The 27,326-nt window shown below is 42.0% G+C and overlaps 3 protein-coding genes across 9 annotated transcripts in view; all 3 read right to left on the bottom strand.

The window, feature by feature from the left end:
* Positions 1–27,326, bottom strand: part of cora (erythrocyte membrane protein band 4.1 like coracle) — a 103,091-nt gene that overhangs the window by 63,957 nt on the left and 11,808 nt on the right. For 2 of the 7 annotated variants that reach the window (XM_017177840.3, XM_017177842.3), the window contains 6 exons: positions 24,114–27,158; positions 23,658–23,879; positions 23,451–23,552; positions 23,166–23,330; positions 22,830–22,940; positions 21,960–22,510 (listed from right to left, as the gene is read on the bottom strand). In XM_017177840.3, the coding sequence (XP_017033329.1) occupies positions 22,445–22,510; positions 22,830–22,940; positions 23,166–23,330; positions 23,451–23,552; positions 23,658–23,879; positions 24,114–27,158 (3,711 nt within the window). In that variant the 3' untranslated portion in view covers positions 21,960–22,444. Of the gene's footprint in view, positions 1–21,959; positions 22,511–22,829; positions 22,941–23,165; positions 23,331–23,450; positions 23,553–23,657; positions 23,880–24,113; positions 27,159–27,326 lie in introns of those variants that run through there. The other 5 variants (XR_011444621.1, XM_070284623.1, XM_070284622.1 and 2 more) reach the window with 5 other exon arrangements.
* tbrd-2 (testis-specifically expressed bromodomain containing protein-2) lies at positions 374–3,251 on the bottom strand. Its single transcript, XM_017177617.3, has 2 exons — positions 3,015–3,251; positions 374–2,930 (listed from the first exon to the last, which is right to left on the bottom strand). The coding sequence occupies exons 1-2, from the start codon at positions 3,015–3,017 to the stop codon at positions 393–395; spliced, it is 2,541 nt and encodes an 846-aa protein (XP_017033106.2). The 5' UTR covers positions 3,018–3,251; the 3' UTR covers positions 374–392.
* Positions 13,132–14,360, bottom strand: wbl (endoplasmic reticulum protein 29-like protein wbl). Its single transcript, XM_017177848.3, has 2 exons — positions 13,994–14,360; positions 13,132–13,747 (listed from the first exon to the last, which is right to left on the bottom strand). Exons 1-2 carry the CDS (start codon positions 14,270–14,272, stop codon positions 13,250–13,252), a joined length of 777 nt encoding a protein of 258 aa, XP_017033337.1. The 5' UTR covers positions 14,273–14,360; the 3' UTR covers positions 13,132–13,249.

Genomic DNA, 27,326 nt, shown 5'->3' with positions numbered 1-27,326 from the left:
CTTCCGCTGATCTCCGCTCCAGTTTGACTGCAATGCGCCTCTGGGTGTCAGGTAGAGTGCGAACATCCTTTAGCTGCTGCTGCTCAGATCGTGAGAAAGTTGGAAAATTTGCATAATTTTGTCGTGAAAATTCGCCGGGGTCTACGTGATCACAGCAAAGACAGCTGAGATATCGAAGATCCCAAGTCTCCCAACACAGATTGCAATTTTTCTTTATCATAGAGAAACAGGATTCCTTTACCAGCTATATTTATTATTGTTACAACATTATCTGGTTTAAAAGAGTTTTTTTTTGGGTGTAATTAATATTTAATATTTCATGATTTGCTTGGTTTTATAACATTCAAGGAAAATTAATTATTATAAATATTATTATAGAAACAAATCAAAGTTTATTCCTCGTCAGAGCTGCTGCTGTCACTGCTGCTACTGCTGTTGCTACTGCTACTGCTGCTGCTGCTGCTGCTACTAATACACAGATCGCTGTTAAGGGGATTCCCCGGCGTCAGGAAGAGGGAACTCTGAGATTTTTTCTTGCCCTGCTTAGATTTCTTGCTGCCAGAAGTTGCAACGTTCCTCACAGCTTCTTCATCACTGCTGGTGTCTGCCAGAGTCTTTATCTTCTTTACATTCTTTGGCTTTCCAGTGGGTTTTGGCTGTACAGGATGATCTTTACCATGGCCACCACCACCATGTCCATGTCCGCGGAATTGGCCTCCGTTTTCCTTGAGGATTTGGGGGGTCTTGTTTACAGGTAAGCGGCCTCCGGGTAAAAATCTTCCTGGTGTTCTTGGTATTATGTTGGGATTGACTGGGGTCCCAAAATTTGGCAGTTCGGGGGCTTTGCGGATGATTCGGCCTCCAGGGTTAATAGGAAACTTGCACCTGGGGGTCTTGGGTGTCGCGGGGATCCTCTGGCTGCCTCGATTTTTCGGTGTTTCGGGCATCCCCTGGGCAAATCTGTGTTTAGGTGTCTGAGGCATCCTTGGGAGTCCATATTTCGGTGGCTCTGTCATCCTCTGCTTTCGATTTGCAGGTATCTCTGGCATCCTTTGGGCTTCATATGTAGGTGCCTCTGGCATCCTCGGTCCTCCATGTTGCTGTTCAGGCATCCTCTGCACTCCATATTTAGCAGTCTCAGGCATCATTTGGCTTTGATTTTTGTGAGCCAGAGGCATCCTTTGGCTTTGATTTTTGTGCGCCTGAGGCATCCTTTGCCCACCATTTTTGGGTTCCTCCTCTTTTGGTTGCTCGGACATCATTTTACCTCCGTTTTTTACTGGCTCAGACATCCTTTGGCCTTCGTTTTTGGATTTTCCTGCCTTGTGACCTTTGTAACCTGTCTGTATAGGCTGCTTTAATACAGGTGTTGGTGGTATATTCGGCTTCGGGGGCGACTTGGCCTTCTTTTTAGGTACTTCGGCTGCGGATTGTCTGGCTTCTGGCTGAGGAGATGGCGACTTGACCCTCTTTCTGCCCCTCTTCTGATTGCCATTGTTTTTGGGATTATTTTTATTTTTGTCATTGGTCGGGGGAGCGGCATTCTTGCGGCGACTAAAGTTGATGCGCTCGTTGATATCCGTCAGCTGGGACTCGAGACTGCAGCGGAGACCCTCCTTCTCCTCCGGCTGCATGACCCGCAGATTGACCTTGTTGTGAAGCTTCAAGGCCCTGTTCACGGCCGCCTTCATGATGTAGACATTCGTCAAGTCAAAGGTGTTGAGATCGAAGCTTAAGGCACCGCCGCTCTTCTGTCCTAGATTCTCGACGGCATGGACAATGCTGCATATTTCCCGCATGGCCGAGGCGGGAAGTGTGCAAAACAGCGTTTGTATGTTGCGTCGCTCCTCGGCTTCGATAGGTTCCAGTTTGGTGCAATCGTCGGATACGAGGGCATCCGGAGTGTCCAGCAGATAGTCAAGGCTATTAGACGGAATGTAGACGCCAGCGGGAACCTCCACCTGTTCCTCAACAATGCCGGGATCCTCACCATTGTTTGGCGAATCCTTGGCGGTAATCGCTAACTCCATGCCATCCAGTTTGGCCCTCATATTTTGCAGAGTTGGACACATTGTCTCCGAGACGGACTTGAACTTTTGAGGATGCTTAATGCATTTTTTCACCCCGTTCTCCATCAAGTCGACGTACTCTCTCATATCACGTATATCCGAAAGCAAGACAGAGGCAGCCGGAAGGGTGTGGGTGTCGTGGGTAAATTTAAAACCTGAAAAGCGGCCGGCCTTATCATAGATCATCTGGCCCGAATCCAAATACTTTTTGAATATGACACACACAGACGAGCAGAACTCATCGAAGGACTTGAAGAACTGCTTGTCCACCTTCGTGGATAACGTGTTCCACTTGGGGCCAAAGAAGTTGCGAGCCGGGCCATCCGTCATATTGGTGACGGCCTGCAGCTCTTTCAGATGACCCTGACACTCCTGCTCCAGGGCCCCGGCCATGGGATTGGCCTTCGTCACCTTAGACGTGGCCATGGGATCCTTGTAGCACGGCACCGGCCTTCCCTTGGGCATGTTCTTCAGCTCTCGCTCCAAGAACCTTTCCAGCTGGCTACACTTGCGATAGATCGGAGTATTCACCCCGTTGAACTGTTTGCAGTTGTCAATAATCAGACGAAAGTCGGCAATGGCCTCCTCCACATCGCGATAGTAGTTGTTCTCCACCCGCTTGGTGATAGTGCCCAAGTCCATGGGCTGGGCAATGACGTAATAATAGTTGGGGATCTGCAACTCCTCGGTGTCCACCGGGTGCATAAAGTCCGTGGCGAATTTCTTCTTGGCTAGCTCGTCCAGCAAGTGCTTTTTGACGAAGTGCAACTGGTTGGTGTACACACCGGCCATGCCTGGCTTGGGCAATACCGCCGGATGGAAGCAAGTGGGCACGGAGAGTTTCACCGACAAGGAAGAATTCTACCAAAAAAAAAAAAAAAATGGAAGAACACAAAAAAATCTATTTCTACGAGTTTTCTTGGACGTTTTTCTTGCTAAACTTACCATTTTGCGTAGATTATTCACTTTTCTAACAGATTTTCTTTAATTTCGCGCTTCTAACCACGAGTTTTTCACGGAATTTGGTTTAGAAATGCTTTGGAAAGCTCTTACAGATTTTCAGGGTAGAAAAAAGAACACAAAGAAAATTAGTTGTCAAAGAAGAAAACAGTAAAAAGCGTTGTCAAGGAAGAAAAAAGTAAAAAATGGCCTTCTGAAACACTGGTCAGGAAAAAGTATTGGGAAGTGTTAGCTATTGTTTAGCCGTGGAAATGGCAGGAATTGTCTATTTTCCTGCTTCTGGCCACCGATTTGCCAATTTTAAATACTTAAAAGCATTTCTACCTCATAAGCTTGGCCATTACTTGCCAAGGAAAAGTATTGGAAAGCCTGTCGTATAAAACCAGCATTAATTAGAGGCTTAAGGAAAAACTAGAACCAACAATGGCACATCAAAGGACGAAGGACGAAACAACCAACAGCCCTTGTCTAATATTTTGCACCACTTCACAGGCTTTCAGGTTTTTATATATTATTTCTGGGAGGTGGGGGACATAAAAACTGCTTTTTGCAATTTACATCAACATTTTTATCCACCACCACCAGTACCACCTAGGAGTACAGCAACAACATGCTTTTCCTATTTGCCTACACACGGAAGTGTGTCCCATAAATATAAGGACACACCCACACACCAATCCAACAGCCTCCTGCGTTTGCGTCTTTTTGCGCACTTAATTACACACGCATACGCTTCATTCCACTTTGTGCGGGGGGGTATCACCGCCCCCTTCATCATCCTGGCCAGCCACCGGAGGATGGGCCACCCCCCTCCTCTGCTCCTGTGGGACAGGCCCGTAACGGAAATAGAAACGATGCCAAACGGCTGGAAACAAAAAGAAAATATAATACAAAATGGTAGCAAATATGGTTGCTCAATCAATAATGCGAATTAATAAAGTTATGGAATGATAAGTAATTTTATTTCCATTTTAAAATAAAGGAAATATTAAAGATTTAGTTTTTTAAACAATTAGTAGTTGAATAAGTTAAAAAAAAGTATGTTTTTATGCAAAATATCTAGTGTAATAATTATTATTGTTATTATTATTAATTCTTAGAAACTAATAAAGGGATATTACATAGCCTTACTTGTAAAAAGGTTAAAGATATTATATATTTATATTTTATATTAATTTATTCATAAAGAAGCAATCATATAAAAAAACATTAGCAGAAAATAGAATATAATATCAACAAAATATATATTTTAGATTGGTAAAAAAACGTATTTTATAATCAATGAAAAAATAATAAAAAAAAAACTTGAAAAAAAAAACTTTTTAAGAAAAAAAATTTATTTTAAATGAGAAAAAATTTTAAGAAAGTAACCTTTTTCATTTTTTAAATATTGTGTAAATTGCCAGGCCGTCTTTGTGAAATTATTACAAGCTTTCAAACTTTAACTAGACTTCACTTTTGACACTTACAAAAATATTAACAAAACGTCTGAAGTCCACAAGTTTGAAATTGGAATGACAAGTCTAGACTTATACAGTCGAAACTAAATTATTAAAATAACAAGAAAGAAAGCTAACTTTGGCCAGTCAAAGTTTGTATACCCTTGCAGGTAACAATTAAAATATATCATAACTAAGCCAAAAATGCATTAATTTCGATTCGGAAAGCAGTTTTGTGTTAGTTTTTATTTATTTAAAAAAACTGCATACCAAATTTAAAATTTTAAGAAATCAAAATTTTTGGCCATTTTCGCTAATTTTAATGATGTAACCCCTTATCAAATTTCGCAAAAATGCCCAAAAAATCGATTTCTTCCGGACATGTCTAGAAAGATTCCCCTGTTGATGCTGATAAAGAATATATATGGTTTATAGGGCCTTGACTTAGAAAAATATTATTTTGTATTATAAAATCTGATTTTTTATATTAAAAACCTTCTTGATTTTTTTTAAATTAAAAATGTCATAACTCGGGCATTAATTTTAAATCGGAAAACTGTTCTGCGCTAGATTTTCTACAGTTAATAAATCTGCGTACTTCATTTAAAAATTTTGAAAATTCAATTTTTTATCAAAATCAAAAATTTTAATGATGTAACCCCTTATAAAATTTTGCAAAAATGGCCAAAAAATCGATTTCTTCCTGACATATCTAGAAAGATTCGCATGTTGATGCTGATCAAGAATATATATGGTTTATAGGGTCGGAAACGTCTCCTTCACTGCGTTGCAAACTTCTGACTAAAATTATAATACCCTGCAAGGGTATAAAAATATAATGCGTGTTAATAACAGTAAAATGCAAAAAAACATAAAACTTAATAAACAGAGTCGCAGTTTAATTATAAATGTTTATTGTTTATTTATCCTTAATAATTACAATTAATAAATAATAATAAACTCATTTCCTTTCCCTTCTCTTAGGTATTTGCGGTACAGTCCTGTCCTTGACCAAACTGGCTCCTCTAACTGCGAATTTGTTTCTATTTAAGGACCCCCACCCCTCCTTATGGCACTCGGGGAAAAAGGACGACTCACGCAATCGGCAGACGCAGACGATGCCCCGACAGGTAAGTTCTACCTGCCCTGGCCAAGGTGTCAATGTTGCCTTATCATCCCGGGAGTAGATCCCATGCCCATGCCCAGACCCTGACCTCTTAGCCCCTCCTCAAGGTCCACGTCCTTGTCTATTCTTTTCCCTAATTTTATCTCTGACGGCGATTAATGCGAATAAATTTTATAGACGAAAATGTGCACTCGCATGTCCTTTCCTCTTTGTGTTTTCCTTTCGACCTTTTTCGGTCCGCTTCCCCCCACTCCCCGCTTTTCCCTTTTTGGCTAATGTTTTCTTACTGACTTTTTGTCTGGCTTTGGAGTATGTGACTTCTGCTGTTTGTCTTCGGCACCTGCAGCCGAGGGACCGAGGGACTCGGGGACCTGCAGTTGTTAATTGTTCGATCTTTGAATCCCCGATGCTTACGCGATCTTGCAGCTCTCAGGATCCCTTTTTATTTATTTTTTAGCAATTGCCGCTGACTCAGCAGCCAGGTCCAGTCCAGCAGCATCCTCCCTCCATTAGTTTAGGGCTTGGCAAGGGGATTGGAGAACTGGTAACAGGTACAGGCTGTCCAAGGGGAAACTGGTTTCCCAGCTTCTTACCCTCTTCTATTTTTATATTTTTTTCGTGGTCGCGACACTTGCAGCGATCTCCTCCATTGTTGCGATGTGTTAACCTTAAGCGATTTCTGACTTTAGGGTCTATTGTGTGGCGGACCCTGACTTGTTTCTGATTTTCTGATGGGATTAGAAATAAAGGAGAGTCTCTATGAGGAAATTTAGATACCCTGGAAGAGGGTTTAGGGTTTAAAATTATAGATAAATAGATATTTAATGGTTAAAGAAAATGTTATAGAGCACAAGGACATTTATTATAACCACAAAATAATATTATGCTAATTAGGATCATCAAATTTTATATACAAAACTACCATAAAAATAAAAAAGACCCCCTTAAAGGGTATAAAAATATACCCAAAACAAATAACTATACATATTTCTGTGGGAAAGACCGCGAATCCTGGCTGCAAGGACAAAGGCCATAGCCGATAGCGATCGCTTTTAGGAAAAAGATGCAGGTCTTTGTCAGACTCTGGGAAATGCATGCCTTCCCTGACATGTTTTTCCAGTTTCACAGTTTTCCTCAGTGAATTCGGCACACCCACAAAAATACACAAACACATCCACGCACTATTTATGGACTTCCGTTGAATGGGAATGGCGGAAAAGCTACACACACTACACACACACACATAGTCGCTCATTTTATTCGCGGCGCTCCCGAAAAATACAGAAAAATTTGAGAAAAGTCAATGACCCGCGTGAAAAACTGGGCAAAGCCAACGCAAAGACGTTGAAATGTTGCAATTGCAATTCACCCAAAATGCGCCCGCATGGCGTCCAATAAAGGGAAATTGATTGGGAAATTGTGAAAATAAATTGGAAATGCAAAAGAGTAGGGGAAGGGCAGAGTGTGTGCGGAGTCGGAGTGTGCCTGGTGAAAGTCCAACAATTAAATAGCAAACAAATTTCCGCCAATTATTTGACATTAATTATGATCCGTCAGCGGACGCTGGATGAGGGTCAGTTTTGGGTGGAGGTTGAGGAGAGGGACGTCTTTTAGGCGCTAAAAGGGTTGCTTACCTACAGTTGCGGCAAAAAAAATAGCACCGAGACATATATTTTTCTTTATTGATTATTTGTTTTAAAAATATTCATATATTTAACTTGTTTAAGGCTTTTATTTTTACTTTAGGTTCTAATTTATCGAAATACACTGCAAGTGTCGTCGATAATAACATGAAAATGAAATATTTACATTAAGAATGTGAGCGTTGAACATTTTAGGCGGCAACAAAAATAGCACTATTTCAAAAATAACTTAAGAAAACGAAAAAAAACGAAAAAAAAAAACGGGAAGTTCTGGAATATTTGTATTCATTTGTATTCCTTATCGATATAGTGTATTAATATTTCGTTGTAAAAGCTTTGGCAGCAATGACAGCAGCACAACGTCTCGGCGTAGAATTGACCAAATTTTGGCACCTTTCCCGTGGAATACTGCTCCATGATTCTTGAATGGTGGCCCAGAGCTCATGATTAATCCTTGGTTTTGCATTGGAAACATATTTTTTTACATCAGACCAAAGATTCTCTATCGGGTTTAAGTCTGGAGACTGAGCAGGCCAATCCATTAGGTGAAGGGATCTGTCTTGAAACCACTTAGGAGCGTTCTTGCTGGTATGTTTAGGGTCGTTATCCTGTTGGAAGACCCACAATAACGGCATTTCGTATTCTGCATAAGACAGCATCACTGTTAGCAAAATATCGCAATAGACATGTTGATCCATAATACCTTTTATCCAATGTATTGGACCCACTCCGTAATAAGAAAAGCATGCCCAAACATCCAATGGTCGGATGAAAGCAAAATCGTGCTATTTGGAGGAAGAGGATCTCGATCCTATGTACGGCGACCCCCCAATTCGGAATACCGCCCAAGTTTCACCTGCAAGACCATAAAACACGGTGGAACGAGTATCATGGTTTGGGCATGCTTTTCTTATTACGGAGTGGGTCCAATACATTGGATAAAAGGTATTATGGATCAACATGTCTATTGCGATATTTTGCTAACAGTGATGCTGTCTTATGCAGAATACGAAATGCCGTTATTGTGGGTCTTCCAACAGGATAACGACCCTAAACATACCAGCAAGAACGCTCCTAAGTGGTTTCAAGACAGATCCCTTCACCTAATGGATTGGCCTGCTCAGTCTCCAGACTTAAACCCGATAGAGAATCTTTGGTCTGATGTAAAAAAATATGTTTCCAATGCAAAACCAAGGATTAATCATGAGCTCTGGGCCACCATTCAAGAATCATGGAGCAGTATTCCACGGGAAAGGTGCCAAAATTTGGTCAATTCTACGCCGAGACGTTGTGCTGCTGTCATTGCTGCCAAAGCTTTTACAACGAAATATTAATACACTATATCGATAAGGAATACAAATGAATACAAATATTCCAGAACTTCCCGGTTTTTTTTTCGTTTTTTTTCGTTTTCTTAAGTTATTTTTGAAATAGTGCTATTTTTGTTGCCGCCTAAAATGTTCAACGTTCACATTCTTAATGTAAATATTTCAATTTCATGTTATTATCGACGACACTTGCAGTGTATTTCGATAAATTAGAGCCTAAAGTAAAAATAAAAGCCTTAAACAAGTTAAATATATGAATAGTTATAAAACAAATAATCAATAAAGAAAAATATATGTCATGGTGCTATTTTTTTTGCCGCAGCTGTATATGCTATGCTGGTGCTATCAGATCAACCATGAATCTCAATCAGAGGAGCAGAGTTTGTCGGTTATGGTGGCTTGGTTTTTGCCAGCTTTTCCCAGGGGTTTTCTTGTATTACTAAAGCAAGGTTTGTTTACTAAAAGTTCGATTAAAAATTCACTTAAAATATTATTACCATTTCTATAATTTGTTCTCGTGTCTTTGGGCTTAGAACCCCGCTAGTTACTTCTTATTTACTATTTTTATAAATTAGTGCCAAAAAGATCACCTCAAGATTCTACAACAGATCGAAAATCTCTAAAAATCAAATCAATAATCGTTTTCCCATACATTTCCCCCAAGGCGAAATCCCCTTAAATTGGCTGACGTTTCCAGCCAAGAAAATTAATTCCCCTGCACAATATTCAAGCTTGTGTGAATCTGTCAAGCGTTTCTTTCTTTCACGAAAACCCACGAAAAATGCCTCAAGAGTCATTGACTTTGGGGCACTAGAAAAATCGGGAAAAAAGGCCGAAAAACGCATCTGCATGCGGTGCAATGGCCGGTGACGCTAGCCAGAAAATGAATAACAAAAAATAGAAAAAAAAAACGCAGGGCCCAAAACGCCAATCGACCAAGACGCCGCCCCGCCCCCTCTGCGTTTTTCTTCGCTGACCAATTAAGCCATGAGAAGCTGCCCCAAAATGCAATCAAAGAAGGCCGGAGGAAAGCAAAAACCTCAAAATGAAACATTTTTCTCCAAGACCAAAGCCCCGAAGACCTCGAAACGCATTACGCGATGAGGAAAATCGGGTTTAGGCCCGAGACTTGGCTACCTGTGCAGGTTTTTTTTAAAAGAAAAAAATAGAGGCCGCAAAAAAAAAAAAAACGACGAAAAAATAACACCAACAAAGGAAAAGAGAGTCGTGAAAATGTTTTTCTTGCCAGCCAAAAGAGTCAGCATCCCAAGGCGGCCGAAAGTCAGAAAATCAGAGACCAGAGACCCGCCCGACCAGATTTCGTATCGCTGGGACTGGGTTAGGGTTTGGGTTCGGGATTGGGACTGGGATTGGATGGAGTAGGAGATGGGGATTACACATTTTGTGCATTTGCCGAGTGTGTGCGTATTATGACCATAAGTTTAGGGCCTGACCTCGCCGCGAACCCTTGCCTCCTCCAGTGCTGCTGCTGCGCCCTCACCTCTTCGATTGATATAATGCACTGAAAGAAAATTCTAGGTGGATTTCTGTTATTTTTTTTATTAAGGGAAAGGTCCTTGAGGTCATAGTTTAGTTATACATAGTTTCCGGGAAAAACGAGGCCAGGCAAAGCTTAAAGAAAAAGAAAACAAATCAATCATACTGAAAATTTAGTAGACTTTAATATATATATTTAAAATATTAAAAAAAATGCATCCTAATAATTAACAACTATTTTTCTACAGTGTTAAAGTGACTCTTTTTATGGGTTGACAACTTGTAGGCGTGCTGAATCGCGGACGCCTCCCCGACCAGCGATTGGAAATGTTAATGGAATGGCCAGGGGATTGGGATAGGAATTGGGTTCGGCATAGGGATAGGGATAGGGCATAGAGACGACGATGGAATGGGTATAAAAAATCCCGATCGGGATGCACATTTTAAATGTGCAGCGATCTGCAGCGGCTGATAAAGTAAGAGTCGCTTCTTTTCAGGCCAAAGACCTGTTTTATGGCCAAAAAAAAAAAAGAGGAAAAATAAAACGATCGAAACGAAAAACGACAAAATGAAATGCATAAACGTAAATCTCACAGCAGGTAGTCTCGCCAAGATGGAGATGGGATGGAGATGGCACCGGAGAACCTGCAACATTGCGCCGCCAAGATGATGATGATGATGATGACTTTTCGGTCTCCGACGGCGACAATAAATTTCTCAATTTTCCCTTTGCTCTAGATTGCTGCCTCCTGATATATCAGTATCTATATATATATTGTCCTGTCTGCACATTTTATGCACTTGCTTAGAGTCCTTAAAAATCCTTCTAACAACTGCGCACTTACCAGGTGCATAAAGCGAGGTGAATGGTTAATCAGCCAAGGAGCAGGGGGTTCTTTTTTCCTGCAGGCTAAGTTTTTGAGGGTTTCGATTTCTGCGTGGGTGATTTTTACCAATCCTTGATCTTCTCGATTTCCCAGGTTTTGTGTGGAGAAAGGGTTTCCACAGGAGATTGCATAGGTTTGATTGATGGGTACTGAGGATGATGCACTTGCTGGGGGAAAATCAAATATTTGCATCATTTTCTCGAATTTTAATCTGCGGTTTGGCGAGTGTGTGAAAATCTATTTTTCGCCTGCAACCAGCAGAATGCTGATTTTTCTTCCCTTGAGTTTTCCGCTCTTTTTACTTTTCTGCCAATTGCCAGAGCTGCGGGTCAAAGGTCGCTCGCTGGGAAACAACAAAACACAAATAAAAAAATACAAAACTAAATGAGAAATTCAAGACAATTGCCAAAAGCGGGTGCTGATTGTGGTTCGTGGATCGCGGATAAGGAAATATATACTATTTCCCCGGAATAATTTCATTTTTTTTGCTGTGCGTTTGGGCAGCGGATACACACACGCACACACCAGGAAAGTATAGAAAAACACACAACAAAGTGCACCCAAATAGTTATCGCAAACAAGCGGAGCTCTCCGCGTAGACAACAGCACCGAAAAAGTTCATTGACTTTCGCATTTCGGAAATAACACAACGGCAACGCAACGGCAAACGCATCTTTTTAGTGCGTTTATTGCTGCACTGGGCGAAAATGGGGGGTGGGTTTGGGTTAAGGAAATAATTTTATTAAAGGTTAACATATTTAATAACTTAATTGATACAAATTATATTCTACAAACTTTTTATAAAAGCTTTTTTATTATGTATATTTATAGTTTAAATTTAACTGTGTTTTTTTTATATTTACATATTGATACATATTTATTTATAAAAAAAAAATAAAATTATCATTAGGAATACACCCACATTAATGAAATACAAAATGAAAACAATAAATTAAAGATATCTGACATTTTATGTATTTTTATTATAGCATTTTAGCTTTTAAAGTATTTAATTTTAATTTTTAAAGAAATAAAATTATAAATATTATAAAATCAACTTTAGAAACTCCAATAAAACCCTAAAACCCCTTAAAAAATCTTTAAAATCTCCATAGTAAACCCAAAAAGCCTCCCCAATTATTTTCCGTGTGCATTCTCCACACAAAAATAAATATGGCGGCCATGCCTCCCCCTCTCCCCACTCCCCGTCCCCCCTAAAAAAAACAGCGTGCACAAAAGAGCAAACGCCAAAGAGTGCACACAAAAAATTACATTAAAGTGAAAATGAGCGATAACAACGCAAACACAAGCGCACAAAAAAAAAATACAATAAAAAAGCCAGCGCAGATACAGATACGGATACGAGCTCACCCATACACACACACTTGCAGCGCAGCGCCACGAGCAGCAACAACAGCAAACAGCAGAAGAACGATCGACAGCCCCCCCTGAAAACCCCCTTCCCTCATACATGCCAGAGTGGAGCATTCGAGAAAACTGCACGGCCAACGCAGCCATATTTAACACACAGAGAGAAAACAACAAATACCAATGCAATTTATATTTTATACAGAAAGAGAAAAAAATACTACAAAAAAACATGCCACGATCGTTTGAGCGAGAGGGCCTGATTTTTATATCTCCTCCATTGCACTTCGTATAACAGTTGCATACTTGGGGAGCCATATTTTTGAGGGGGGCCATTTCCCCTTCCGCAAAGCAGCCATTGAAAAAATGTATGAATAACCTTCAGCCGAAAAGAATGCTTTAATTTTTAGGATACTTCTTCTACATGCACTTTACCCAGAAATTAATGCTGCCTACTTATAGGCTGACATACAATGGGGGATAAACAGCGGATAAAACGGATAACTTGGGCCTTATGGGTTTAATTTTGTTTTTAAAAAAATTAATTTAAGATTTTTTTGTGTTATAAAATATAAAAATTGTTTTTTTTATAACTATAAGTTATTATATATTTTACATTTTGAAAACTATTTTTCCTGGCCAAATTACACTTTTCAGTTCATTTTTGAAGAGTTTTACAGTAACATACACTCATAAAAAAAATCTCAAAATATTCTTTAAATAAAGAAAAATCTTTCTTCTTTATGGTCAATTTCAAAAATGTATTCTATATAATTTTAAATGAAATAAAAATAAAGCAAATAATAAATATCCATTTTCGGTTTATTCTAAGTTTTTATTGTACACTCACGATTTTAGGGTTTTTTTTTTCTTGCACTAAAAAAATGTTTTACAAATTTAACAGCGTACATATTTTTGTTAAATATATTATTTCACAGCTCCTGCTTTTCCGGAGCCTCTTTGGTCAGCTTGTTGACCCGAAAGGCCTCCAGAATGTTCAGTTTACGCAGCAGCTCGTCCTTCTTGGACTCCGCCACCTTTCCTGCCTTGAGACGTAACAGACGCTTGGTCTCCTCCTCGAGGAAGTCGTAGCCCAGCTCTCGAATCTTGCGCATGTAAACCAGATAGAACTTGGCGCTCTTTTGCTGCTCCGGATTCTTCATCTTCTCCAGCCTTTCCTCGAAGATCTCGATGAGGGCGGCCTGCTCTGCATCAGGGATATTGGCATAGTTCTTGAGGCCATCATCAAAGTCCTTGATGCAGCCATCGCGGCCTATGTATAGGTCGGTATTAGAGCTCACAAAGGCCTTGAGGTTGTCCAGGGTGATGTCCATGTGGCTGGGCAGGCGTATAAAGTCATCGATGCTGCCTTTGAACAAGAAGATCTCTGGGAAGTTCTTGTCATCCACCTTGAAGCGATCGCCTAGGGCCTGTCAAGGAAAGGTATCGAATTTATTTTAAAATATATTATACCAGAAAAACCTTTTAAAGCTAGCTTAAAACATGTAATAAAATAAAAAAGCAATTCTTGGCAACACAAAAACCTTTTCTTTTTTTTGTCACTTGTTTTTGTCTCGACTACGTAAAATGAATAATTAATCACTGTCTTTCGGGGTGACACTCATGAACGTGAAGCACTTAACTTGGCTTACGATTTGTAAACTTTTCAAACTCACCTTGTTCTCCAGCTCACCATAATCCTTGATGCCCACGGTGGCCACCAGGAGATCCGTGGTGGCCTTATGGGCTGCCTTCGAGAAGGCGCCAAAGGCCTCGTGCTTCACGCCATAGGGAAAGGCTATATCGAACTTGACCAAGGCATAGGGAAACCTTTCCACTGTCCTTTGGAAATTAATCTCGTCCAGGTCCACGCAGCCACCACAGGCCAGGGCCCGGACCGAGGGCAGGGAGTAGTGGAGGAGGGCCAGTAGGAGAGTCACCAAAATCCGCATCATCTTCGTGGCAAAAAAACAAAAAGCAGAGGCTTCTGTGAACTTGACCTTACAGTTGCCGGCTCTCAGCGCCAACTGGCTGGAAATTGTAATAAGGTAAGAGAAGCGGCTATGGCTGTGTTTTCCTTGGCCAGTTTTTTTTCGCTTCGCTCAGCACAATTGCCGCGCTTTGCTTTTGGCTCGCTCTCGGAGCTGCTCTGAAATTCTCCGTAATTCTCTAAAATTCTTGGGCTTCTTTGGAGTTCTTTGGAGTTCTCTGGTTCTCCCTGTTATGGACACTCGATCGAGTTGAATGACACGTCAGTGTTCTGGCCGGGAGGCGAGAGAGCTCTCTCACTCAAAAACCGGCTATGGCTATTCAGTTTTGGCCCAGAAGAACACTCGCACTCTGAGCTGCTGTGCTGTTGGTTCAGCTGTTACACAGCTCGCGGCGGGGAGATTTATTATGTAATGTCTGGCTCTCGACGCGTGCTCCTCGCTTTTGAACGCTTCTGGTCTCGGTATAAATGTGGTTATAATTGTCATCCCGTTTTCAAGGCGACACCGATGCCAAACTGATACACAAGTACCACTTTTTGGGAGGGGAGCTTGTGAGTTTAGATCGTTTTGGCCAATAGAGCGTGCCGCATGAAGCGCGGCAATTATACGTGTGTTTTTTTACTAAATGACAGGCAAAAGGCTGCGGCCGGAAGTGGTAATTTGCAGTGGGACAAGGCTTGGATGTGCTCGGGTACTACGATCTAGAAATACCCTTTCAAAAGGGAGGAAAATAGGGGTTTAATGAGGGTTTTCAATATAATGAAGCTTTAAGTTTTATTAAAAGGGTTTTAAAATATTTACAATAGCAATTTTTTAGTTCTAGTTTCTAACATCTTAAATCTTTAACTATTTCCTATTTCAATCTTTTATTTATGTTTTTTAATTCGACTTAAAATAAGTAACGTTTTCTCTGACATCACAGCTAGTTTTCTCTGGTTCCTCCTCAATTCCCCAGCAAATGGACTTTTATTTTATAGAGGATGTTAGAAGAAAAAACTGGAATGAAAAACACCTGCATGTGGCTGGAAAAACTAACCCCGGTTTTGCCATAATTTTCATTAGCCAGAAACTGAAATTTTTCCGATTACCGGACCAACCTACATACCTCCTCCTTCTCCTGGTTTTTCCTTTCCCCCACTACCCGTGCTACTCCACCGCCTCTTTTGTACTGGTTAATGGACATTTTCGGCAATTGTCAATTAATAATTCATGTGTGCGGCACACATGTTGGCCAGTAGTCAGTCCCACCTCCTTGACGGCCAAAATAGTTGGTTTAGTTTTTCCATTTGCGGTTTCGTTTGTCCACTCCGCTTTGGCTCTACGGAAAATTGAACATCACGGCACGCAATTCGGGCGGAAAAACTAGGAAAGAAGGGGCCAAAAGGGGGTGGTGGCGAAGGAAAAGCGTTGCGAGCTTCACACGATCGATATGGCCTTTGGTGGTAAATTATCTTTTTCTGATGGATGGGCGTGGTGGTTCAAAGGTTCTTGTGGGTGGTGCGTCAGGTGCATGGAAAAGCCCGGCTCAAAGTGCGCAATTTCGAAGGAAATTAAATGCACTAAGAAAAATTAGGTGGCTATTTTGATATAGAAGGAGGATTTCATTAGAGAAAATGTGATTTTTCTTAGATTTTAAATGAGGAAGTGTTTAATTTTTTTAAATATTTTGAATTTTCCTAAGGAAATTAGAATTATTTCTTATTTGATCAAGTGATCCTTGTTTTTTCAAGTGCATTTAGTCGTAGGGAGACCCTAACCCATGACGATCTGGTGGTAATGGGCCCTGACATGCGTGTGTCAATCGCACAAAGGCCCGAAAATTACGCTCTATTTGGAATGCTGACTGACCTCTTTGGCCAGCGCGAAAAAAACTGGAGTCCAAGTTCGGTTCCATGGCGCACTTGTGTTTGCACTTCATCCATTATGCAGCAGCTGCCAAGCAATTTGCTAAGTACACCTAAAAGTACACCCCGAAAGGAGGTAGAGTCCTTGGAAAACATAAACTAGGGTTCGAGGCTAGTGAAGTCTTCAATTAGCTGCCGTGACGAGCCTTTTATTTTTAACACCTTCCCCATGCGTCACCCACAAAACGGAAATCACTGAAAACTTAAATTTAAAAGTATATTAAAAGCGCCGGTTGTATATTTAGACAAATCATAGGAATTTCACGGTAATTGCCGAAGAGGAAAGAACCTTCAAACGAACTCCGCACACACATTTCCGTATATGTGGGGCATTAATAATATAAATGGTGCTGCTATTACCTTAGTTGGCTGGGCTCTGGGACAGTGGCCACTAATAACACAATGACCTTTACGCGAAACGACCCTTTTTACCTACCCCCCGGGATATCCTTTGGGGGAGGGGGGTGGTGCTGCTGGTGCTTCGAGCAATCGACATTAAAGTGATAAGCGCGCAAATTTCAGGGACCTGGCAGCGCAATCTTGGTGGGGAAATCAAACGTTTGCGGCATTGTTTTTTATAGATCAGCCATGGACAACACATCCATTGGGTTTCGGGACAACGGGGCAGCCAATACACAAAGCTAATCGACCCCAGCCGCTGCTGCTGGACAGGACTTCTATTTGAATACCTTTTGGGGGAGAGGGTATGTCTGACCAGACGAGGAATTTTATTTAAAAGTAGAGAGGAATCAAAAGGATATAAAAGATATATCCAAGATAAAACGATTTTTTAACGATTTTATCGATTTTTTCAGTATTTTATTAGCAAACCATTAAAATTTATGTAAAATCGACAAATATTTATAACAGTTTTTTAGTATTGTTTTCTTAAGTGTCAGAAACTCAAAAAAACATGGCAGGGATGCATATTCTAGGGATTTTAAGTCGATATTTATCGATATTTTAGTATGACAATTTTGGTAGAAAAATCAAAGTTTAAAAATGTGATAACTCTCCAAAAAATTATTTAATTTCAATTTGGAAAGCTGTTATATGCTAGTTTTTAATGTATCAATAAATCTGCAAACTTAAATTACAAATTTAAAAATTAAAATTTTTTCAATTTTTTTCCAATTTTAATGATGTAACCTTATAAAATTTCAAAAAAAATTGGGAAAAATTAAAAAAATTTTTTTTTAATATTTTATGATTAATAAATTCAGATTTTAATGGCGATTCGGAATATATATGATTTTCGGCAATCATTTGATTTTTACACATTTTATGATCACAAGAAATCCCCAAATATAAGCATTTTAATGACTTGAAATCGACAATTATCGATATACAAATTTTTAAAGAAATCAAAGTGTATTTAAATCTAGAGCTAAGCCAAAGAAGCATTTATTTTAAATCGGAAAGCTTTTATATATAGGATTCTATTTAAATAATTAGTATTTAAATGAAGTATAAAATTTAGAAAATGTAAATAAGTAAATATAAATAAATCGCAACAGTTACTGAAGAAGCTAGTAAGCTCTTCCTACTAAAACATCTGTATTTTGTTGTATATTTATAGTACTTTTTGGAGAAAATATTAATTTATTTACAATCTCCGGAACTTTACTTGTTGGAATCATTAAACTAAAATATAGTAATACTTTTTAGTCACTCCTTATATTTTTACAGGGTATCTTAACCAATCTATCGAAATCCACCTTTATTTTTTGGCAGCCCGCGGTCTAATTATGTGGCCAGTACAATGAAGGCAATCCATGAATTTTTCATGGACCCACCACGTATGCCACAAGACATGCAATGTTGGAGCTCAAACAACTGACAATTTGGTTAGAAAATAGAGTTTGGAGGGAGGAGTAAGAGAACTGGACTCTGGGCCCCCCCTCGACTTGCGTAAGAAGCCACGCAATTTCGAAGCGTGGAAATTTCCCGGGACTCCAGCTCTCTCTTCCCCTAACTTTTTATTGTAAACTTTTCATTGAGAGGCAAAGGGGGAAGGCTCATCAAATTTTTATACTCTGGCATAATTCCATAAATGGGCCATGGAATGACCCACCTGAAAAAGGGCCATATGTTCCAACCACACACCACCACCACCACCAGCCCCCTGAGAAGAGACCACAACCCTTTCTGTCCAAACCAATAATTCGCATGCGGAAAGTCCGAAAAAATCCAGAGATCCAGGAGGGTCGGGCCTGGTCGTCAACATAATTGGTATTTATTGAAAATGCCCTTTTGGTTAACCCGTTTTCATGGAGTTCATATAAGCCATAACTGCGAGAGGCAGTAGTCCTCGATATTGTGTTTATCGCTTTTCATTTGCATTTATTGCCATTTCCAAATACGTGTGGCTATCAGAGGCGTTTAGCGCAAATTTCTTTTCAATATTTGTTTCGTGTGAGAAAGCCGTAAGCCAATAAAGCCAAATGGCCAGTTAGATTTTTTGGGCCTGTCCAATTTGATTGCAAATTTCCTACCACTTTGGCTTTTTATGCCAACTGCGTGCGGGGAATTTTGAGAGCAATATCAAGGATAGCAAGGATAATCCTATTCCCTTTGATGGCTTCTCTAACCGAGACCTATTCCTCCACTAATTAATCACTCGAGTGCATTATTATGTGTCCTGCGCTAATTACGCTTTTTCAATATTTGTCCAAAAACGACCAGCAAATCAAATATGTTCACTACAAATATTTCACTGTCAATCGACGGCCTAATGATAATTTCCTGAGCGATTGGCCAGTTTACCTGTCCATCCAAAAGAGGGAAAATTCCATTAGCATGCCTATTAATTAGCCAAAAAAATATAGTGGCTGATGGTGAGAGACACCACTTGAAGTGGTCACTTAGGGGTTATACTTTCCCTTGGATTTAATTGGTGCTTTGCAGGGACAGGACTGTACTTCCGTTTTGGAAATTATTCTGCAAAGGAAGTGGCATGGAAAGTGTAGTTTATGTATTAGATAGACATCTCTTAGAATAATCAATCAATCAGGGAATTATTTACATTTTACGAGTCAGAAGTTTCTTAATCACAGATTTCAAAGGAAATTTATGTGAGTTTTCTTGGATTAACTAACTGCACTTTTGGTAATTATTCTGCACTGAAAATTAAATGGGAAATCTGATCAAGATTCCTAACAGAGCATTCCAGAGATATTAATTCTCCTGAAAAGGATATAAATTATAAAAAGGTATTTTTTAAACCCCTAAAATATTCAACAGTCCTACAGTCTTTTATTTTTAGTTTAGCAATATATCCAACCGATTTTTAATTACTTACTTGGCTATTTTTTAATGTCTAACCATTGTTACCCCCAAATATGACATTAAAAATATTAAATATATATTCTTTAAAGTAGTTTTCTAATCCTTTTAATATGAAAAAACATTTTAATACCATCCTTATCTGAATCACAATCCTCTTTCCCAATCTAGATGCCCTGCTAAGATTGCACTTCACCAACTCAAATAGCAATTTCCCCAAGTGAATTTCCGCCTGGGGAAATCCTGGTATAACAGTTAAAGGACCAAAAAAAAAAATAAAGCGCCTGCGTGGTGCTCTCTCCGAGCAAAAGGACTTCCAAGGCGTTAGGATATTACCTGCAACCGTTGACGGAAGCGAGGGTTTGTTTGTAAACAAATGCAGAGCACTCCACGGAGAAAGGGTAAATGTGCTGCACTTTCCCAAAATGTGGGTGCTTCTCGTGCCCCCTTCCCAACTCCTGCCCCATAATTACCACCTCCACTTGTTGCTCAACCACTTTACCGCGGAGAGGTGGAGCAATTACTTAACCCAGTGGAGGGCGTACTACCCGACAGACATGCAAATTGCAGTCTCATGGGCTGGGAGACCCAACGCCTTTCCGCACATTTCGCATGACATTTTGAAACATTCTTTTTCGATTTGGTTGGTGCTCCATAATTCCGGAATCAAAATGGTCATCAAATCTAATTGGCGACGTCGCGTCGCAAATGCCTCGCAAATTGCGGGTCTGCGTTTTTTTTTCTTGATTTTTTGCACTGATTCCCCCGGCGAACAGGGATTAGGCTGGACAGAGAGACTGGATCGATGCATCGGGAGGTTAATGTTCCGCGGCTCGTACTTAGATATTCCATTACCTTGCCGGCTGCCGCGAAGAACAACAAAAAACTAAAACAACGGCCAACCAACTTGATGCAATAATTTGCCACAACTTTTCCGACCGCCTGACCACAACAACATGCAATATGCAGCAGGGGAAGGTTCGTCAAAATATTGTACACAAAAAGAAATTAATAAATAGAATTAACAAAATATAAACATATTAATATAATATATAATATAATTTTAGAACTTTCTTAGCTATTTTAATCTCTAAAAATTCAATTTAATAACTCGTATAAATATATTATCAATTTTCCTTGTGTAGAAACGTGCAATGAAATTTTCGCAAGAGGATTTTCCGAAAGGCGCGCTTTTAAAAAATGCATGAAGCGTGTGTCCCTCGGGTTGGACTCCTCCTCATTCTGGTCCTAGTCCTCGCTCCTAAACCTAGTCACAGCCAGGGACATGGACATGCAGGTGCAAATTCTTGGCAACCCCGAGGTGAACTAACCAACTGACTGAATGACGAACTGACTGACTGACATGACCACATGATTTTCAGCATGTGAACGCCTTTCGGTTGGCATTTTATCGGCGGAGAGCGCGCTTTATATCTAAACTATGAATCAATGCATTAGTCAGTCACCTTGTACGCTCTACTTTAATTACGGCTTTTTACGCGGTACCTGTACCTGAGCCCCTGCCTCACCTGCCACCCTCTGGCAAAAAAAACACCACCCTTCAACACGAGCTCTCTTCTGTTTTGGCCACAAGCTGACATTTTTTGCATGTTCTGCTGGCGAATTAAAAATTGCATACAAAAAATGCCAGCTTAAAACAAATAAATTAAGTCACGACAAGGGGAATACTGTTGCGAGATTTTTAAGTTTGCTTTGGGAAATTGGAGAGTACTTAATATTTTACTAAGGAAATTGAGGAATTAAGATCAATATCAATAGCTTTAAATTTTAATAGCAATTATCAATATTTTACAGACTAAAATCAAAAGTTTCTATATAAATTAAAAGCTTAAATGTTCTTAAATTCATTTTACGATAAATACAAACCTGGTTTGCTATGTAATTTCCTTTACTTTCCAATAAGCATTAACCCAGAAAGTCCAGTAGTCCCCCATAAATATACCCCTTTTCCTTCCAAAAACAAAGGGTATAAATAGCAAAGTGAAATTCCTGGCAAAGAACGTAATATTATTAGCGGGGACTCGACCACTCGACGACCTACCCAAAGCCATAAATATTGCATTACCATCGTTTTACCCCGAGTTGTCGCGCTTTCAGAGGTTCCTGCAACCCCCCACTCCCCACCGTGGTGGCAGGACCTCCTCTGGGAGTAGGGGTAACTGCAATTGCGAATTGGATTTCATGTTAATGCAGAGTCCTTATCGCCCGGTCATGTGCTTGGACGGGTCGCAATGGGTTCATTTGTGTTCTATTTGGTCGGTAATTTCACTTAATTGCGATGACGTTGTGTGTGCAAAAAGTGTGTATTGGGAGAGGGAGGAAAGCCAACTTTCGGCCCCAGTGGATGGCTGATTTATATCGCCCACGAGCTGGGTTGCTGGGTTCCATGGTTCATCAAATATTCAGCGACTCGTAGCGATATTGAAAATACTCGCATGTAATTGTTTTGTGTGTACATTTAGGTTTTATTCTTTATTCTTGAATGCAATTGTGGTTTACAATATATAGAGTTCTCATTTCATTTCATTTCATTTCAACGTTGTTGCCTTGCACATTCAATATATATAATAGACGTAATAAAAAGTAATTATAAACAACAGTTGTAATAAAAATAAAAATAATAAACATGTGGATGCATCGGATACTTGGATACTTGGGATACTATTCTTATTGTTATGTCATGTTTAGGTTGTTCTTCTCCTTATTGGGGGTTCTTTCAGCTCGAGGTCGTTGGTATATATAAAGATATAGCCATATATGTAGCTTGTATAAAAGGTGTACTGCCAGTGCTGCATTATGCGTGGTTGGTGGTGTTTGTGGTCATGTGTGTGTATGGTGAGTGTTGTTTGTGTGTGTGTGCGGGTTTACTTAGAAAATCCTCAAAATTATTTGTTTTATTTAGAAATAAGTTTTTTTTTTATAAAATCTACTGCGTTTGCTGTTGAATTTCGATCTTCTCCACAGTCATGTCGGGATTCATGGCCGTCGCTTCCTGGAAGGGTTGAGAAAATATATTAGTAAGGGTTTTAAATACAAAATAATAATAATAATAAAAAAGGCGGGATACTAGGGAAGATTCTTTATGAAAACTAGAAAAGATATGAGAAAAGTATAAAGAAAAGTAAGCTAAATCTATTTAAAATTTCTAGAAAATAGTTAAAATTTCAAGAAGTCTCCAAGGAAACGCTTTTTAACTTTAAGTAGATAATTTTTGATATAACTATTGAGTAAAATGATTTAAAAAAAGGGTTTAAACTTTATAATTAAACTAAAATCCCTAAATCCAAAGCTCTCTTGCTTTCGATACTCACTTGTATTGCCTCGGCCAAGGCCTTGTCATGATCAATGGGATCTCCATCGGACTGAATAGTTATCTTCTGCTCCACACGGGTCTCAACAATGCCATCGCGTTCGGTTTTGTACTAAGATTATAAAGGAAATATAATTAATTTTTAAGATTCCTCAAGTATAACAACACCTAAACCCAGTTCGAACAAGGACTATGCATGGAATTTACAGTGTGGCGTAAGAACGTATACAGGAAATATCTTCAAGATACAAATACACAGTCTTAAGAAGTCCTACCTCTGGCTACTTACACACTCATCCTGATCGAAAAGGGATCCCCCTCTTTATAAAGTACTTACGGTAATGGTTTCCACAGTGCGGGTTTTGCTGCTCACGGTTTGGGTGGAGATGATTTCGCCATGTCCGGAATAACCGGGTGTATCCTCGCCCAAAACCACACGTGTGCTCTCTACATGCGGTCCTGGTGTAGAGCCCGTGGCGGAGGTCGTATACAGCGGAGATTTCTGGCAAGGATTAGCAAGGTGTTGTACATATTAGTCAGGGTTACATCAAGGATTTTTAGGAGTATCCACAGATTTAGCTAAGAAAATAGATAAATTAAAGTGCACATGCTTTGAACCCACCTGGTTATCTGTGCGCACCACGCTGGCACCATCGTAGGGTCCGTCGATGGGCGTGCCCGAGTCACCGGAGCTGGTCGAGGAGACACTGTCCCGCCTCTGATACTACGCCACAAAATTGTACAAAATAATAACAATAAACAATCATGCAAAAAAAAAACAAAATAAAACTAAAAACATGCTCATGGCTGGCTAGCTGCTGGATCTTACCTGATCGCCACTGGTCACTGTTGCCGTCGTCTTTACCTCCTGGGTGACAACGCGCTGCTGCTGCTTGGTGGGATCATGGGTGCGGGTGGTGGCCACTGTCTTCTCCTCCAGCTGCTCGGTCTTGGCATTCTTGCCCAGATCCTCGTGCGTGGTGGCAGTGCGGGTGGTGACAGCGGTGGCCGTGACATAGGCGCCACTCAGGTCGGTGGGTGTTGCATCAGCCTACGATGTGGCAAGTGGAGTTGGAGTGGTTTTTAAGTGGGTTAGTGCGTATGGCAAAAAGGAACATTAAGTACAGTAAAGACAACACTTAAAGCAACAACAGGAAACGGCTAGAGGCGAAAGTTAGGCGGAGGCGGAAGTTAAAGTATTTTTAATTTGGATAGCAAAGCGCAAAAAGAGAGATAGATATAGGTGGTTCCTCAAAGATACTCAAAAAGCATCCCCTGTGCTAACCTTGTGTTCCTGCGTGGAGTAGGTGACCTCGCCTGTGCCCAGGTTGCGCACCTCCTCCTCCACGTTGTGGGTCACGCCATCGTCGTTCTTGGTCAGCACCTGCTTGGTGGTGGTCTTCACCACCGTCGGCGTGCTCACCGGCTTGCCCAGCTTGCCGCTGGCCGCCGCTTGAGCCTGGGAACTGCTCAGCACAATGTCCTTGACCTGATCGCTGCCATACTGTCCGGTCATGTCGTCATCGGAACTGCCCTCCGAGTCCCGACGCAGAGCACCCTTGCCTATGTGCTTGACGCCATCGAAGAACTGCTGTCTGGTAATGGGCACCGTCTCCGTGGTGGTCTGCACCTGAGCCTGCTTGCCAAAGTGCGAGGGATCGATCTGGGCGTAGTTAAGGATCAGCTTGCCGGTCACTGGATCCGTGACAGCGGTGGCAGGATCAATGTCACCCGTATTTGGATCAATGTCTCCATACTCGCTCTTAATGCGTCCGGTCACAGGGTCAATCTCGCCGGTCAGGGTCATCGTGTGGGTGACAGTAGTGCGGGCGCCGGCAAAGCGAGGATCATTGGGGTCCACCTGCACAATTTCACCGGTGACAGGATCAATCATATTGTACACATAAACCGTTTTGTTGAAGAACTTAAGCACACGGCCGGAGACGGGATCGATCTCGCAGGTGGAGGGATCGATCTCCTCTGGGCGGCCGCGCTCGTCCGTCTTCGAGATGAGCAGGATGCGCACGATCACGATCTTGCCCGTCTTGGGATCGACGCGGGCCAGCTTGGTGTACACCTCGCCGGACTCGGGATCCACCTGGGTGGCCGCGTACAGCGGCTCGCCGGTGGAGGGATCCACCTCGCCGGTGGCCGTGTATATCTTGCCCGACGTCGGCTCGATCTTGATCGTGTTGGGGTCCAGCTTGGTCTGTTTCTTGATCTCGTTGGTCTTGGGGTCCAGGTAGCCATAGATGGTGATGACATAGCCCGTCTTGGGGTCGACGCTGCTGGAGATGTACTGCTGTTCCTTGGTGGCGGGGTCGCTGGCACCGGTGGGCACCCAGATCTGGTTGGATTTCGGGTCCACCACAATGTCCTTGTCCTTGGCGGCACTGACTTGGGTGATGGGCGCCTTGGTGGCGGGATCCACGCGCTGTTGCACAATTCTCAGGGAGATAATCCTGGCATAGTCCTTGTCGGGCTTGTTGTTCTTCGGGTTGACCTGGTTCTTCAGCACAATCTGTCCCGTGGTGGGCTCAATCTTGATGTCCCTGGTCACCGTCTTGCCGGACTTCGGGTCATTAAAGGTAATGGTGTGCTTGACGAGATCGATCTGTCCATACTTAGTGTCGATCTTGCCAGCCTTGGGATCAAACTGACCGCCGGAGGTCTCCACCTGAGCCGTCTTGGCATCGATAATGTTCCTCTTGGAGTCGAACTTGCCCGCCAGCGAGGTGACCTCCACAATGGGATCAATCTGCTGGCCCACCTCGATCAGTCGACCCTGGTTGGGATCGATCTTGTGCGTCTTGGGATCAATAACGCCCAGAATAGTGATCTGACCAGTGCCCGGGTCCACCTTCACATTCTTGCTGACCACAATCTTGCCCGACTTGGGATCAATGGCCTTCAGTTCTCCGGTGCGGGTATTAATCTCTCCGTATTTGGTGTCCAGGAGGCCAGTGTCCAAGTTGAGGACGCCCAGCGATCGCTCCACGTCCCCATTAACGGTGTCTATCTTGCCGGTAGCGGGATCAATGCGACTGGTGATTACTGTTAGCTCCACCACCGGATTGTCCTGCGGGGTGATGCAAACGATCTGGCCAAGCGATTCATCCAGGCGTCCCGTCTTGGGATCTGCCACACCCGAAACCAAATGGAGATTGCCCGTCTTGCTGTCGATATCGCCCTGGAACAGCTCCTTCTTGCCGGTCTTGGTATTGAGAGCCTCCAAAGTGCCCTTCTTGGGATCAATCACACCGTACTTGGTGTCGATGCGTCCGGTGGCCGGGTCTAGAATGCCAGTGGAGTGCTCAATGGTTCCGTTCTCAGCATCAATGCGCTTGGTCGAGGGATCAAACTTGGAGGTGATGACCATGATCTTGACGCGCTTCTTCTTGGGCTTGGCGGCGGCAGCAGCAGCAGCGGCGGCGGCGGCTCCTGCTGCAGCTCCTGCGGCAGCACCAGCTCCAGGAGTTCCCGATTTGTTGGGAGATCCAGGCTTCTTAGCACCAGCTCCAGCAGCAGCAGCTCCCGCAGCAGCAGCTCCTGCAGCATCTCCCGCAGCACCTGCCTTCGAGGGGCCCACATAGCCAGGCTCCTTGTTGTAACGCTGCGACTCCAAAAAGTCAGCTGTGGGATCTGAGATGGGCTTGTAGCTACCCGGAGCACCAGAGGAGTAGCCCTGCGGACCCTTCGTGGGCGAATAAGAGCGCTTCTGGGAGTCGCTGAGCGGAACAGCGGCAGCATCCACAGCGCTGCCCTGGAGCTTAGCTCTTGTGGTGGGCGAAAGCAGGGGATCCTGCAGCAGCTTGGCCCTGGACTTGGGCGACAGCTGGCCACGGTTCAGCTTGTCCTGAGTGCGCGGCGACAGCTGGCCAGCCTTCAGCTTCTCGGCGGTCTCCTTCAAAGCATTCTCATTGCCCGGAGCATAGTTGAAGGCCAACCCAATCTTCTTCTGCTGCGATGTGGGTGAAAGCTGCTCCTGTCCATCGCCACCAGACTTCCTAGAGTTGGGATCCTGGTCGTAACGGAAGCCACCTGGTGTATAGGACTTCCTGGTGGGGCTGGCATTGCCATCGGCATCCACGGCATACTCGTACTGCCTGGTCACTCCGCCAGGAGTGGTGGATCCACGGTTCTTGGCCGCATTCTTGGCCGCCTCCTCAAGATCCTTGTCCTGCTGACCATCGGCGCCCAGACCCGAAGTAACGACCAAACCAAGACGACCCATTTCCTTGTCCTTGTCCTTGCCCGACTTATCCTTGCCGCTGTCCTTGGACGGAGAGCCGCTCTTGCTCTTGCGGCCCGACGAGAATATGCCAACGCCCTGATGTTTTGTTTGATTTTTTGGGATTCAAATCAAAAATAAAATGAAAAGAAAAGGGAGGGAATAAATTAAACCAGGAAAATAATATAGATATAAATCAAGAGGGTGAACTTAGGATAAATATCGGGTGACACTACAAACTATCGTAACTTACGGGTTCAACTTAAG

Source organism: Drosophila kikkawai, chromosome 2R, assembly GCF_030179895.1.
Source record: "Drosophila kikkawai strain 14028-0561.14 chromosome 2R, DkikHiC1v2, whole genome shotgun sequence".
Lineage (NCBI taxonomy): Eukaryota > Metazoa > Arthropoda > Insecta > Diptera > Drosophilidae > Drosophila > Drosophila kikkawai.
Note: the sequence above shows the minus strand (reverse complement) of the source record. Positions and strands in the feature narration are given on the sequence as shown.